Genomic DNA, 16503 nt, shown 5'->3' on the forward strand with positions numbered 1-16503 from the left:
GATTAAGTGATACCTACCAGTCTACAATGATGTATCTTATCTACACGTGTCTCTATTCTGTAGATTGGTAGCCAAGTTTTTTTTAAAAAGGACATCATTTCTATGCATTTACCTGTATCAGCAACATTTCTCATAGTATGTTTGAATGCCCAAATAATGGAATCCAAAACAAGTTTAAACTGTGCAGGTGGAATAGCCAGAAATGCTGGGAAACAATGAGAATTGACAGCCTGAAGTAGTAAGAAAAAGTTTGTTCTATGTTCAGGATATTCTTCGAAGTCCTAAAAGTAAGTGGTAGAAACAAAATCAAGTTTAAATACCTTAATTACATGTTAAATGGGATGGAAAAAGCAAACCATAAAGTCAATATACTTGTTAGTAGAACCAATAAAGATGTAAGGCCCCCGAAAGGCAAATCCAAAGACAATAGAATTCACCTCTCATTGGAGATAAAATTGCCATTTACCAAACAAATGAATTACGAAAATGAGGCAACACAAAGTCACATTATCAAAGAACCCACTGAAATGCACAAGAACACTTTATCTAGTAACTCTGAGACTACTGTTACCACTTTATTTTAGTGACTTTGAGACAATACAGATTAGAAAAATTGCTAGCTACTGTGTAAATTTTCACACTAACAACATTTCCTTTCCTGGTTAATGTTATTTTCTCATGGCTTATAAAACACATATTATACTTTCATAACTGAAAATGTAGGCTGCCTTTTTATTTAAACAAATATATATAAATTTTAATGTCTAATATATATATATATAAATATATATATATCTTAATGTCTAAAATACACCAAGATTTGAATACAAGTTCCCATTTGAATGTTACAATTTGTTTGCTTTTTAAAAACAAGTATTTCCCTAATCTAGAAGTTCAAACATTAAAATCTAGAACTTATCCTGCAGAATTTCCCATTTTATAACTGAAATGTAAGTCATATTACCTTATTTATCATATTCAACGTGCATTCAAAAACAGCATCAAATATTTGAGGTATTTCAGCTGTTATATGTCCTCCCAACTTGTTGACAATAATAGCCATAGTACTAAGCACTTCTGGTTCTCTAGCAGCTGGCACATTTCTCTGATAATCAATGAGAACTGCATCCAACAGAGGAGGAACAAAATTTTCAGCTACCTGTTAAAAAAAAAAAACTTTTAAGTTTTAATCTATGCATGTGGTCACCATTATAAAAAGCTAGGTACTGTTGTCTCTAAGGTTGGTCTACTATAAACTGGAAATAAATACTGTGCTTTGAGACTCGCCTTTTTTTTTTTTTTTTTAAAGGTTTTATTTATTTTTAGACAGAAGGGAAGGGAGAAAGAGGGAGGGAGAGAAACATCAACGTGTGGTTGCCTCTCACACACCCACTACTGGGGACCTGGCCTGCAACCCAGGTATGTGCCCTGTTTGGGAATCGACCCGGTGACCCTTTGGTTTGTAGGTTGGCTCTCAATCCACTGAGCCACACCAGCTAGGGCGAGACTCGCCTTTTTGTACACCAAAATATTTTACTAAAACCAACCAAGACATCACAATAGGCTGGGAAGGGCCAAGAACATATTATAGCTCAAATTTATAATTACCAAGGAAACTAAGGCCCAAAACCAAGTGACTTACTGAAGAACTATGGTGGCACAACCAGGATTCTAGGGATACTGCATATGTAGGGGTAACCTAATAGGAAGGAAAAGTCCTCCTAACCAGGTTTGTATCAGTTTCTTCAACAGATGTCTATAAAAACCAAGGTACTCATATATAACCAAAAGTAGACACTCAATGTATTTTATTTTAATAAAACAAGCCATCACTTCTCATAAAAGGAAACAATGCACCAAACGCTGTGTGGGGTTTCCATAATTCTCAATGAACTCAGTCATATTAAGGTGTAACTTTGTATTTTTAATAGGTTCTTTAGTAAGATGTGTACAATAAATACAACCAATGTTTTGTTAACTGAAAATTGCTAGTTAGTAAGCTCCCTACTACACAAAACAGGCTTAGTAAGTTGTGATGGATAAGAACAAAATTATATTTTGAATTACTTTGTACCTTTCATTTCTTCTCTTGATACTGACTGAAATCATTCCCTACAAACTGGACCTGAAGTATTTTGGAATAGCTTTGAATTCACTGCCCCAAACATTTACATAAATCTTGGTTGTAAAATATGATGATGCCATCTTTGTGATTATTACCACTGATACCCCTAAAGTTTGCTCAAGCTATTGTAAATTATAATCTTCACAATTCCGTTGATTCATCCTTTTTACTTTCCAATTTTAATTAGTTTTGCTCTTAAAACGCACACGTTCAAAGCTTTTTAATATTTACATCTGATACCTTGAGAATTCTACAATTGTTTATCTGTGTAAGTTTCCTGAAAATTATTTATCAATAGAAACAATATGAAAATTTCCGAATTATGCAAGTAGCACACTTGTCAACCACCATTTCCACCTAGCAGTGTTAGCAAGATAGGACTTTTTGTAATGTAATTTTTCAAGGATCAAGAGAATGAAAAGATTTAACAATAATTAAAAATAATTTACATTTTTCCAAGTTGAGGGACATGGAAGCTCATTTACTTTCTGAAAACTATGTTCCCTTCTGGAAATGATTTAAAACTGAAAGCATTAAGGGAGTAAAAGACTTTCAAACCTTCAGCTCAGAAAACACTTTCACTGAAGCAGCAAACTAATGGCAGTTTTGTAAATTGCTTTGAAAATCATGAACAGAAACATTTCATTCGAACTCGATTATCTATTCATAAAAAAATTAAAATGACCCAATCTCAGCAATCTTGTTTACATATCACCATCTCCAAATAACAGCAATTTCTTTGGAAGATTGCTTACAACTGCTACTAGTTTTAAGTACTCAAGGACTCATAGAATCCTTAAAATAATCCCAAACGTAGACATTGGAATTACTTTTTTTTTTTTTGAAGATTTTATTTATTTTTAGAGGGAAAGTGAGGGAGAGAGGGGGAGAAACATCAATGTGTGGTTGCCTTTCACACACCCCCTACTGGGGAACCTTGCCACAACCCAGGCATGTGCCCTGACTGGGAATTGAACCAGCAACCCCTTGCTTCACAGGCTAGCGCTCAATCCATTGAGCCACACCAGCCAGGGTTGAAATTACTTTTAAATCAGCCAAATGCATACAGAGATAAAGCATATTCCAGAGTGCAGCATCAACTTAAACAAAAAGCACAATATCTCACTTACCATCTGTGGATCATTAGACCGGCTCACCCAACCAGATATTAACTTTAAAGTTTCCCTTTTTACTGTTCGCATACTTCTAATCAACGGTTGCTTTGTAACCATCTCACCTAAAAAATACAATCAAGTGGAAACCAACTTGACAACTAAAAGTCTATACTGTTAATTACATGTGCTTCCAATATTATTTACTATTAAAAACCTAAAGATAAATTTATTGGAGAAATAAGACGAATTTTATAAAGTAAGGGGCATGCAATTGGTTAAAAAAAATTACCTAGGGTTATCTGGAGGGAGGTTTATTTAAAATGTTAGAGGTATTAAATGCTTACACTAAAGCTGCAAATGTTCCCTTAGTATAATCGATGCTATGTAGCATTCCACAAAAATTCAAAATCACTTACCATTGGCTTGGATAGCTGCAGAAATATTTTCACTGAGGCACTTGTATACATTAAGCATATCTAAGTAAATTCTTCCAAGCTGAATTACAAAGGGGTGTCCCACAGCTTTACAGGCTCTCACATTTGTTTTCAATATGCTACCAAGCTGCTTTACTGTTTCAGGATCTTTAAGTATATCCACATTCTGTGAAACAAAAAGTATCCATTTATCACATAAGAACTATCCTTGTAATTACTAAAGCAATAAACACTATCTACTTTATTTCAAAATCATAGTCACATTTGTTAATCCCAAACGGTGTAACACAGAAGTTTATTACCAATACCTACAACTAAGATTAGTGTAAGAAATATTCCCATTTTACCAGCAAAACAAAATAAAAATATACTGTATTTTAAAATGGGGAAAAACACAGATAACAGCATGTATCAGTCAACTATACATGTCAATAATATGGAATTCGCTGCTTTTTAAATAATCTTAAATTCCATTAGAACTTTTACAGAAAGTAATGTAACTTACTTTGGTTGCCTGCTGGATTATGCTATCCCAAACTTGATTAGGAAGTAGCATATATTTTTCTATCAAATGTTCTTGTACTGTTTGGTCTGTCTGTGCACCAATCATGTACCCCACAGCTTCATAAAATGTATGGACCTATGTTAAAAGGCAGACATTTTACTTTTACACTGTAATAAAATACAGAAAACCATGCAATTCAGGTATGTACTAAAACTAATTTTATTTAAGTGCCAGAAGTAATTTATATAAGATAAGAACATAGCCTAACCAACTTCTGGTTGAATTTCTGCTTCACTATGAAAACCAGATACTTGAACTGAATTTAATAGTGGCATTCTTTCTAGTCCTGTTAATAAATTCTGATTAAAACCACAGTTACTTTCTAAGAAAATATGCTAAGATCTCCCATACCTGTTGAGGCTGAAGATCACAAATTATAGTGTTAATGTTGTTCAAAATTTCATCGATAAACGGCATTACTTCTCCAACCTGAACCTGAACAAAATGCCTGCGACATTTCTGAGCTATTTTAATGAAAGTATCACAAGCCATGTCTTGGACTCCATCATGGGTCTCTAATGAAACAAAAACATTTATCAAAAAAGTTAAGAAATATCTTTTGTTCAACAAAAATTGAACTAAATAAAATATATAGAGGATTTACCATGCATGAATTCAAACAGCTTGTTAACTACTGTCTTCAAAAATTTCCAGTGAGCTCTTAAAAATCTTGGATATTGACCTACTATGTACATGATATTTGATGCAATGATAGCTTTATTATCTTTGCCTCTTTTCTGCTCACATAATCCTAATAGATCCTGTAAAATAAGACAACTTTCAGTAATTTATAACAGTTATCTAATGATTTCAGTCCACACATGACGTGCATACCTTTATAACTGTAACAAGAAATCGTTTTTCATCCTCTTCATGCATTGCTCCACTAATAGAGCCTATTGCCCAACACAACGTATTTAAATTTTTCCACGACCACTCTGTACCATTCACTTGATTGTGAAGTTTCTCAGTCATTATTCTTTCTGTATCTACATAATCCAGATGAGTAAGATAAACTACAAAGGAAAAAAAATTCCAAATGTTTTCACAAACGCAAAACTCAATGAACAGAAAGATTTTTACCAAGGGAAGAACAGCACATTAATAAAATGGCTATTAAAAGATTCAGAAAGTGTACCACTTTTCCTAAATATTTCCACCCCAGAATAGAACCACATTGAGAAAACTTAAATAATATTAACTTACCTAATGTTTCTCTCATATTCTTATACAAATTTATGGAATCTGTATCCTTCATGAATTCTCTTACAACTTCTCCCTGATCATTTTCTACAACTAATACTTCCTCTGGTTTAGCCATACGACTAACCATCAATAAACGAACCTATTCAACAAGAAAAACTTTGTTAAATGTTTGAAATCAGCCACATCAAATGCAGTGATAAAAAAAATTAAGATGTACCTTAAGATACTAAATTACCCCCACAATATAAAAGAATGAACATATTTAAAATTTAATCCTACAAAGTGGTTCTCAAAATTTATCATGAATAAAAATCAACTGTTAAGTTTCTATGGTCTCATTCAAAGACAGATTTGGTAGATAGGGGTGGCCTAAATCTGCATTTCTAACAAACTCACAGATTATTGATGCTGCTTGTAAGTAAAAGGGCCACAATTTTTTTAGAAACTTAGCTCTTATACCAATCCCTTTCATGTTCTGGTTTTCAACATGCATGGAGAAATTGGATTCTTTTTGTAGCTCATCATTTATTTGGACAGATTAGCCAAAATCACAGCAAGCAACAGTAAGAGCACTCAACCACCCACTTTCCTGTTACCTTGGATAACACGGGCAAATACAGCTGTCTCCGGGGAGGAACATCAAAATGCTGACTCCCAGACAGTAATGGAGAGGCAGATGTAGAGAATGGGCTCTCTCTATAGAGTTCAGCTGCCAAATGATTCCAGTACTCAAGACAAATCTTAAAGATTTCCGTTTCCTCCACTTCTGATACCAACAACATATAATGAAGGGCCTACAAAGACCAGAACTATTAAAATAATCCTTAACATCATTAACGAAACTGCTTTCCGCTCATCACATTATTTAGAAATAAAAGTTCACGTTTTATTTTTCACAGCTCTGAGGTTTCATTATTTGTGCAACAGACTATTGTTCTAGGAGCAAATTCTGCTTTCTACTGACATGTCCTGAAACACTTCAAAAACATTGAGGTAGTTAACTGTACCGAGAGCAAAATGGTAGAAACAATCCAAATGTCCATCAAATGATGAATACACACATAAAATGTGATATAGCCATATGAGGAAATATTATTTAGCCATACAAAGGGATAAGTACTAGTACATGCAGTGACATGCATGAACCTGGAAAACATGTTAAGTGGGGAAAAAAAGCCAGTAACAAAACACCACTTATTATGATTCCATTTATTTATTTATTTTTTAAAGATTTCATTTATTTATTTTTAGACAGAGGGGAAGGGAATGAATGAGAGGGAGAGAAACATCAATGTGTGGTTGCCTATCACACGCCACCTCCTGGGAGCCTGGGCCACAACCCAGGCATGTGCCCTGACTGGGAATCAAACCGGCGACCCTTTGGTTTGCAGGCCAGCACTCAATCCACTGAGCCACACCAGGCAGGGCTATGATTCCATGTATACATAAGTTTAGAATAGGTTAATTCCAGAAACAGAGCCAATTACTGGCTGTTAGGGGATGGGGGCAGAAAGGAGTAAGATTAACTTTCAGTGGGTATACATCATTCTTTTGAGGATGATGAAAATGTTTTGGAATAGACAGATGGTTGAAAACACTGTGAATGTACTAAATGCCACTTAATTATACACTTTAAACTGGACAGTTTTGTGTTATGTGGGTAACACCTCAATTTTTAAGGAAGGTCATTAGACTTAATCTGAGAAATGACATGTCTACATGCTCTTTAGTAATTTAAGAAATATTATGCAAAGAAGAATTTCAGAAGCCAAAGACTCCGCAAAGCTTACCTCCATGAGTGTTTCCCTGAGATTTAGTCTTTTTTCTATAAGTTGACCATGTTCCTTAAGAAATGTGCAGAGAAACAAACTGAGATTTTGAATAAAGTTCTGTTCATCATCTTTTCCATTTGAGTATGCAAGTCGAATATTGGTATTTAAAGGAAGCATCTGAAAGTTTAAAATAAAGACTGTTCGTCTGCATTTTAAAACCAACAACACACCCAACTCCAAGATCCCATCACCCTTTTACTAATACTAAAAACAAATAAATAGCTTATTCTTCACAGGAACTCCTTGGTCTGTCTTGTTTTTGTATCTCTGTGTCCTAGTTTTAGTTAATTTTTCTCCCTTTAATGTTGTAAGTAGTAAGATTTCTTCAGATAAGTCTCTGAATTTTCCCCTCTATCAAACTTCATTTCCCCTTAATGATACTAAAAACATAAAAAAATCAATTCATTCAGGTAACATATACAGTAATGTAATATTACAATTAACCTTCTAGATAACTTCATATATATCTAATTAACTATGACTGGACGGTCCTCCATTTCAAAACATAAGATCAGCAGTAGAGCTGATATTAAACCAGATCTGCAATCTTTCAATGACTTTTTAAAATGTTCATTATAATGTCTAGTTTACCCTTAATGTTATCTAATAAACATGCAATCACATGATAGGTGGTCTATTATAAGTTGTGCTGAAATGATTCAGCTCCAACCCAACTTTCCCGAAGGCACTAAAATTTAGTGTTTAGGAGTGTTGTTTTACCTGTTTTAGCTGCATCATTGTCAGTGTAAATAGTGTTACAAATTGTTCCTCATATTGGCTTACACTCACACCAGCAATCTCAGTGAGGCACTTCAGAGAGACATTTCGAAACATTGGAACATTCAGGAACTATTTTAATAATAAAAAAGAAAGCATAAAATTAAACTAGTATAAAACATTTTACTTAACAGTAAAAAAATTAAAGGATTTTACATGAAACAGGAAAAAAAGGCAGATAAACAAATAATTTATTTTTGTTGCTTTTTAAAAATTTCATTTTAGAGGGAAAGGGAGGAAGAAAGAGAGGGAAACAATAATCAGTGGTTGTCTCTCACACACCCCCTACTGGGGACCTGGCCCCTATCCCAGGCATGCGCACTGACTGGGAATCAAACCAGTGACCCTGTCCCTTTGCTTTGCAGGCTCAATCTATTGAGCCACACCAGCCAGAGCTGTTATTTTGTTTTGAGGAAATTTCATTTATCTACCCAATAGACAATATTTTAGGAGCAAACTGCTTTCCTTTTGATGTATCCTTGGACATCTAAGAAACACCAAGTTGCTTAGTAACTTACCCAGGAACTATTATGTGACTTTTAAGAACATAATCTTTTCTGTGTAATCTAAAAGTAACCCAAGATTTGTAATCGCTCAGGATTTTATGAAATGGGCAACACACCTGTGATTAACGAAGGTGTAGGAAAACTAGCTCTTTCACATTCTATTATTGAGAAGATATAAAAATGGCACACCATCTGCGGATGTTAATTTGGGAAGCATCAACAAGCATCAGAAATGGACATAACTACTGACCTGATACACAAATTTATACAAAATAAATACTCGGACAAGTGCATGTCTTAAATATAAGAATGTTACCTGAAGTACTGTTCCAATAGCAAAACAATTTCATATAAATTATGTAATAATAAAGTGATGTCTCCAATATTATAAACTCATGTATCAGAATTATTACGTTCTCAAACCCTGAACTACAAAGCCCGAAATATAAATTATAACTGACTGCTTTTAAAGCCATAATTTACACAGACATCTGCTAAGAAAACATTTGAAAATGTAATACAAGCAACGGTAACTATCTCTGGAAGAACAATTATAAGACTTTATATAGGCATTACTTGTTGTTGCTTTAAATTGTCAGAAAAAAACAAAAACTTTCCATGTTGTAGAAACCTTCCTTAACTCACCTCATTGTGACCTACATGATCACCTAAAACCAAACCAAATCCTTAACAGTTTTCACATGGAATTTGTCAAATTACACAATATAAGTGGAACAATCAATTATAAGATTTTAACAGTAATTCAAACAATTACTCGCTGAAACGAATAGTTTTTCTATACAAAAGACATTACAAACTAAGATAGTATGTGCAATTAATTCAGTGACAAATAAGTGAAATGTATTCACTCTACCTTATAAATTAATGTGCTGATTAACTTGGTCTCAAAAATATATCCGAGTGGAATCCAGTTAAGAAATCTGAGCAACGTTTCCAACGTTGCATGTACAAGTGGAGCATTTTGGGAATTTTCCTGCAACAAAAACATACCTATAAATAATTATCTTCTTATAATTGTTACTTTAAAAAGTGAAATTAAAAGCACTTACCATTACAAATTGACACAGCTGAAAAATTTGTGAGAACTCATTGCACATGCTAAAAAAAAAGTGATCAGTTTAGAAGACAAATAGAAATAAATACTGTAATTATTTACACACTAACAAATATTAAACATTTTAGCAATCTGGTCATTAAAAACTTGAGTTACTTCTATTTAAACACATATACCAACAACTTTATCAAAAGCTACAAAGTTATTAAATACTACGTAATTTTGGAGGTTTGGTTTTGTATCATCCTTCCTCTATTTTAATAGTATCAATCAATCTAGTATTTTAAATCAATGTACCCAAAACAAAACTCTTCAGAGTAAGAAGTGGAATTACATACATGGAGGGGCAAAAACAGGTTTACAGCTGTGAGTATGCAAGTTTATTCTTATGTTTTTATTATTGTATTAATTTCCACATGAACAATTGTAAACCCACTTTTTCTCTACCCTGTATATCCCAAATCCTAAAATGTGCTTATATAGCAAACCAGATGAAAAACTGTAAATTCTGAAGCTGGTTTGACTACATAAAACTATAAAGGTAATATATTGCTGTGCCCTACTGACTTCAATAAATTTTTATTACTAAGAAGGAAGAAAAAAAGTCTGGCATGATCCTAGTGTTAACAGTAGGGAACTGACAAGATGCAGGACTATTAAGAATTCAGTTGACATTTGAATACAAGTCATTTTCCTTGGAAGCTATAAGTAGCCACCATATAAAACAGATCCCAAAGTGGTTTCTGGAAACTCTCAATTTATAATCCTTTCCCATGTGATATATGGTTTTTCACTGTGACAATGAGCGTAACATCTTTAACACCACGTGTACTTTAAAAAAGCCTCCAGATTTAGAATATTAGGTCCCCTGTAAGGCTATTTAAATTTGTAATAAAAAGCAATAAAGAGTTATTTAACATTATTTACAATCACAGTTCCTTAAACATTTATAATCTACCTCCAAATACATTTGAATAGTTTGAGAAATTACTTAAACTTCTAAAATAAAACACTTGCCTGTCTTTTAAATGCTTAGCTTTCACTTGCGTTATCTGTCCACTAGAAAAATCAAATACTTCTTCACTCAAGAGTTTAAGAATCACCATATTATTCTGACAGAGACTTTCACTGGTCCTACTCGCTCCAACAATATCACTGATAAAAGTTGGCCAGTGTTTTGGCCATTCTTGTTTCAGTATCTAAAATGAGAAAAAAAAAAAAAAGATTTCACTTCACTTGTTAATGACAATACTTCATACTGAAAGGAACAAATATTTGACCACTTTGCATTTTCTGACCCCTTATTAAAACAAGAAATGTACCACCCTCAACGGAACACAATGGATGGAAAATATAACACAAATGAAGTCCTGTCTCAACTGCCCCATGATCCTCTCAATTACTGCAACTGATCCAACCTGGCTCTAGTGTGTATTCATATTAGTATCTGTCAGATAAATATGTGCAGATCAACCTTGGAGACTAAGCAGGGAAAAACTTTTTGGTTGGCATCTAACCCTTGAAAATATAATATGGTTTGGACATATAAATTTGAAAGGAGGCATTAACTGGGGATGAAATCATCTTTGACCAAAAGCCTAATGAACTGTGTTCAATTTTTTAAGTATATACTGTATATTCTGTACACTAGGGATTTCCCAACCAGATACTCTATAATTGCACCTGTGAGTGAGAAGTAGGTAGCTATCTTCTTTGTATTCTTCCCTCTCCCCATTCAGAGAGAGGCTACCAAAGATAAGTCCTTAGTTAGAAACCCAGTTCATTTTAGTGAAAACCCAAATGTTTTAAGAAACCAAGCTTCCAAAACACAGTAAACAGAAAAATTTTCTTTCACAACTATTTATCTCAGGAATAAATTTTGACATTTATAAAAACTAGGTAAATATTAAAATTTATAAAATTAGATAATACAAAAAGCTTGAAAAGCCACGTAGAGTTTAATGAAAGGGATGCTAAATTCAAAGGTAATGATTTATGAATTAAAACTGATATAGATGATATGGAAAGAAAATATACATAGTACCAAGCAAATGAGAAAATTTTAGAAGAGTCTAATCCATACTAGAGCCATAGAAGTGATGGGTTTACAGTATTTGATGGTTCCTACCACAGCATTATGAACAATTTCAAACACTAGACAGGTTAACTATTATAGTTATTATAAAGACTATGTACTATCACTACTGCAAGATGTTATTCACTGAAGTAGGTTGAAATGTTTTGTTCAAGTAATCAGCCTAACTGAAGCATTTAACTCATCTGAGGAGAAGAGGGAATCAAGTAAAAACTTACCTGAACAAGAATCATATTCAGTTTCCCAATATACACCTTTTCCTTCTAAGAAAAGAAAAACTTTAGGTTAAAGGATGGCCTAATACAGGCATAGTAAAAACATAAACATAAGAAATCTGAGAAAAAAATAATTGCCTATCTTGAAAACAACTGTGCACATATATCTATAGACCTGTGATAGAGGCAGGTTTTAGGTAAAGATTCAGTATTTAAATGATTTTACAATGCCTCCATAATCTCCAAAAAAGCTCTTACCTCTACACAAGTTGGATCAGATGACGTCTTGATAATGAGGCCAACAACGTATTTTTTTATCCCTATTAAAAAAAAAAATGATTTTTATGACATGCTAATAAATCTTCAAGAAAAAAAAGTGTGAGAGAAAGAGGGCAGAGTACAGTCAGATAATATGCCTAAACCCATCACCAATGTTGGCATTTCGGGATAAACTTAGTGTACTACTTGAAATCTTGAAGTTTTGTTATTAACCTTTACAAAATACAGATTAATAGTTACAAACTATCTTTTAGGATATTCTTGCCCTGGCTGATGTGGCTCAGTGAAGTGAACACCAGCCTGCAAACAAAAGGGTCACTGCTTAGATTCCCAGTCTAGGACACAATGCCTGGGTTGAGGACCAGGTTCCTATCCTAGTAGGGGGCATGCAAGAGGCAACTACACATTGACGTTTCTTTCCCTTTCTCCCTCCCTCCCCACCTCTAAAAACTAAATACCAAATCTTAAAAAAATAATAAAGATACTCTTTAATGCTATACCAGTTAAATACACCAAATGTGATTTTGAAATAAAAAAAACACAAAGGACTAATGTGTTGTTCATTGAAATAAATACATACAGCAACTTCTTTTTGTGGGTTAAAACGGCAAAAACCCTGAAGATGTAACTTCGTAAGTATTAAAAAGAAGTTCACGCAAAAATATTTATAAACAGAGCCCTGATTATTTTTATCCTTTCCCAATTTAATTATAACATTAAGCTAATCCAGGAAATGTAATTTTAACCCCCACCCCCTACAATGTAGAAGAGAGTTAAGGAGAAAGTTTATAATGTTTAACCAGTTAAGACTCTACATTACAACTTTGATTTTAATTTATATCATTATGAATTTACAGAGCATCTACTATAGGTCCCCTTAAATTTAAAGTAATGGAGTGCACCTGCATTAAAATACCCAAAGGGCGTGAAGCAGGATCCCTAAGTGAACACATTTTTATTTCCTGCTACATAAAATAAAGACTGCTTTCACATTGGTTTAATGTGGGCTTTGCTGCCAAATGATTTATGAAGATTTCCAATTTTTAGACCTTTCTGAACTTTGGAACTACAGGTGAGAGTTCATGAAACTGTGTATACCACCTGGAACACTGGACTCAAATTTTCTTTAAAAAGGGATCTGCTGAAAAACTTACCTGCAAGAATTAATAAGAAATATAGCCAACTTGAAGAAAACAAAATGCTTATTTGATATATGTAAACTGGCCATTTCCCTTAATGTCCCATATAAAAACAACCTTTAAAAAACACTAATCAGCCCTGGCTGGTATATATAGCTCAGTGGACTGAGCACGGGCTGTGAACCAAGGGGTCACCAGTTCGATTCCCAGTCGGGGCACATGCCTGGGTTGTGGGACAGATCCCCAGTGAGGGCCACATGAGAGGCAACCACACAATGATGTTTCTCTCCCTCTCTTTCTCCCTCCCTTGCCCTCTAAAAATAAATAAAATAAAAAACTTAAACAAACAAACAAAAAAAGAAACACTAATCAGCCCTTTCTGGTGTTGCTCAGTGAGTTGAGCACCAGCCTGGGAACCAAAAAGTCACTGGTTCGGTTCCCAGTCAGGGGCATGTGCAAGACAACTGATCAATGTATCCTCATACATTGATGGTTCTGTGTTTTTCTCCCTCCTTTCCCTCTCCAAAAATTAAATAAATAAAATCTACTAAAACGAAACAAAACAAAAAACAAAGATAGTCATGAAAATTTTCCAAACTCAGAAAAACCCATTAGTACAATAAAGTCAAATATAATAATGAAAATATAATGTTAAGTAGTATCAACATTATGGTGTAACATTTAAAAACACAGCTTGCCCACTGCCCTGGCTGGGTGGTTTCAGATGGTTGGAGTGTCATCCCATAAACCAAAAAAACCCTTGTGAGATTGATTCCTGTATGGGAGGGCAACCGATCCATGTTTCTCTCTCCCCTCTCCCTTTAAAAATAAAAATAATAAATCAATAAGCATATCCTTCGATGAGGATCAAAAAAAATTATGAAGTACATAGCCTTCCTGTTTTCGAAAAATACCTTACCTGATTGTTACATAAACATATAATGTAATGAAAACTTAGTCACATTTTTCAGACACTTCTATATTAGGCAAAGACACAATACGAACTGTTGCAGACAAGACCTAACAATGAATGCTAAAAACAAATGGGTATAACACCAGGAAAAATGGGATTATCTACCCAGTCTCAAATTTTCTCCCCAATATACCTATCACTTTTAAAGTGAACAACGTTGTAAATAGAAAACCAGGAGGCACCATCATAACCAAATTATAAAGGCTAGTAACAAGCAAAAATAATGAAATATATTGATGCCATGTACCCCCTGGTTTCAGGGACTGAGGACACAACATCACATGTGTGGTATTTTTGCTTTAAAAATGTGAACCTAAACTAATGTACACTATACAAAAGAACTAAACAGAATTCAAGTGTCAAAGTCATACAATCAGGAAGTAAGAACTGTTACAGATTAAGTGACTAGACAGACATACAACTAAATGAATTGTAGAATCAAGAAAGGCCATTAGAGAGAAAACTGGTGAAATACAAATTAAGGTCCACACTTAAATTTATTTCTGAACCTATGTTAATTTCTGGCTTTATCATTTTATTATGGTTAGGTAAGTTGTTAGGATCTGGACAAACTAAAAGGTACAAGGGCATTCTATACATTCTTGGGCATTCTTTCTATAGTCTAAATTTATTTCAAAATATTAAAATGCTTTGCGAACACAAAATTAAGTCTAGTTTTAGTACGGTGATTTTTAAAAATGAAGCAATTAGGGCAATCAAATTTACTTTTAAATGAGCACTAAATTATACCATTTAGGGCAACCCACACAATAATCTTATGTGTCCTCAATATCTGTAAGATCTAATCACAACTTAATTCTGGTATTGTTAACTTTTCTCTTCTTTATACATAAATTACTATCATTAAAGGCCCTATCAAAATAAAGAAAAAGGTAATTCTTGGAAAAATAAAAACAAAACAAAGAGCAAGCATTCCTCTGAAACCTCTTAATCCAGGTTACATTATATATTTTGTTTGTTCTCTGAATAAATGACTGTCAATACCATGTCATGAGACTAAGTAGTTTTCTTCTAAATCTGTCATAAGAAACAAGACGATGTCCAAAACTACTACCTCCATTTGTAATATGTAAGATTTGGAGGCTTCCCTCAGCTGCAGATAATATAAAAACACGATCGAACAGATCCTTCCACTTTTCTGTTGCCGATTAAATCATTAAATATCCTCACCCTCCTTTCGGAGGCTTCTGAAATTCATCGTAAATGGAGCGAAGAGTAAAAGATGAAAATAAGAAAAAGGTGTATTTCACAAAGTGGAAGGTTCCAGCAGACAAGGAAGTCTCAGTTTAATGTCACTCTACCATGATCAGTACTTCTATCCCTTCAAAAGCGTGTAACCGTAAGCACCTTTTTGATCAAGTACTACTGCCTTTTTAATATCTGCCCAGAATCTCCTAAGGCTGGGTTATCAGAGCTTATTTGATCAAGCACTGTTAACTCCTTGACCAATTCCTTCCTATCATTAACTCCAATTAAAAAAACAAAAACAAAACAGCTCAATTAAGAACAACTTTACAGCTGTGAACTGCACCTTAAAAAAAAAATTGCAGTGTCATGCATATCAAGGTAGAAAAGGCAAATGTTTATAAGCAGCAGAAAAAGCTGTTTGAGATATAATAGAAAATCATCTAATATTTGACAGAAAAATATATATTACCAGTTTTTTTTCTTTGTGCCAAACAAATTATTGTCTGTCAGTTGCAGACATGACACTTTGTAAAACAATTAAAACGCATTACTTTTTAAATTTATTGATTTCAGAATGAGAAATATCACCACGTTGTTCCATTTATTTTTGCATTCTCTGGTTGCTTCTTGTACGTGCTCTGATGAGGGATTGACTTGTAACCCTGAGGTATCAGAATGGTGCTCTAACCAACTGCACTACCTGGTCGGGGCTAAAACAAGTTCTTTTAACAAGGTACTCCCCTTTAAAGACTTCATATTTGACTTCCAACCAAGATGGAGGCATAGGTAGATACACTTTGCCTCCTCACACAACCAAAAGGAGAACAACAGATTTAAAAAACAAAAACTAACCAGAAGTACCAGAAAATCGAACTGTATGGAAGTCCAACAACCAAGGAGTTAAAGAAGAATCATTCAGACCAGTAGAAGGGGCAGAGATGTGAAGCCTGGGTAGACA

At 33.8% G+C, this 16503-nt stretch overlaps 1 protein-coding gene across 1 annotated transcript in view; it reads right to left on the reverse strand.

Annotated features, from left to right (window-relative positions):
• The window catches only part of XPO1 (exportin 1), a 43349-nt gene that overhangs the window by 2727 nt on the left and 24119 nt on the right, over positions 1-16503 (reverse strand). Inside the window, exons 5-21 of the mRNA XM_024552752.4 lie at positions 12204-12265; positions 11949-11993; positions 10653-10834; positions 9631-9679; positions 9435-9554; positions 7998-8126; positions 7236-7394; positions 6042-6239; positions 5446-5584; positions 5074-5255; positions 4844-5000; positions 4591-4754; positions 4180-4314; positions 3657-3840; positions 3256-3362; positions 965-1159; positions 113-281 (exon numbers count right to left, since the gene is read on the reverse strand). Of these exons, the coding sequence (XP_024408520.1) occupies positions 113-281; positions 965-1159; positions 3256-3362; positions 3657-3840; positions 4180-4314; positions 4591-4754; positions 4844-5000; positions 5074-5255; positions 5446-5584; positions 6042-6239; positions 7236-7394; positions 7998-8126; positions 9435-9554; positions 9631-9679; positions 10653-10834; positions 11949-11993; positions 12204-12265 (2376 nt within the window). The remainder of the gene's footprint in view (positions 1-112; positions 282-964; positions 1160-3255; positions 3363-3656; positions 3841-4179; positions 4315-4590; positions 4755-4843; positions 5001-5073; positions 5256-5445; positions 5585-6041; positions 6240-7235; positions 7395-7997; positions 8127-9434; positions 9555-9630; positions 9680-10652; positions 10835-11948; positions 11994-12203; positions 12266-16503) is intronic.

The sequence above is a fragment of the Desmodus rotundus genome, chromosome 5 (genome assembly GCF_022682495.2).
Source record: "Desmodus rotundus isolate HL8 chromosome 5, HLdesRot8A.1, whole genome shotgun sequence".
Lineage (NCBI taxonomy): Eukaryota > Metazoa > Chordata > Mammalia > Chiroptera > Phyllostomidae > Desmodus > Desmodus rotundus.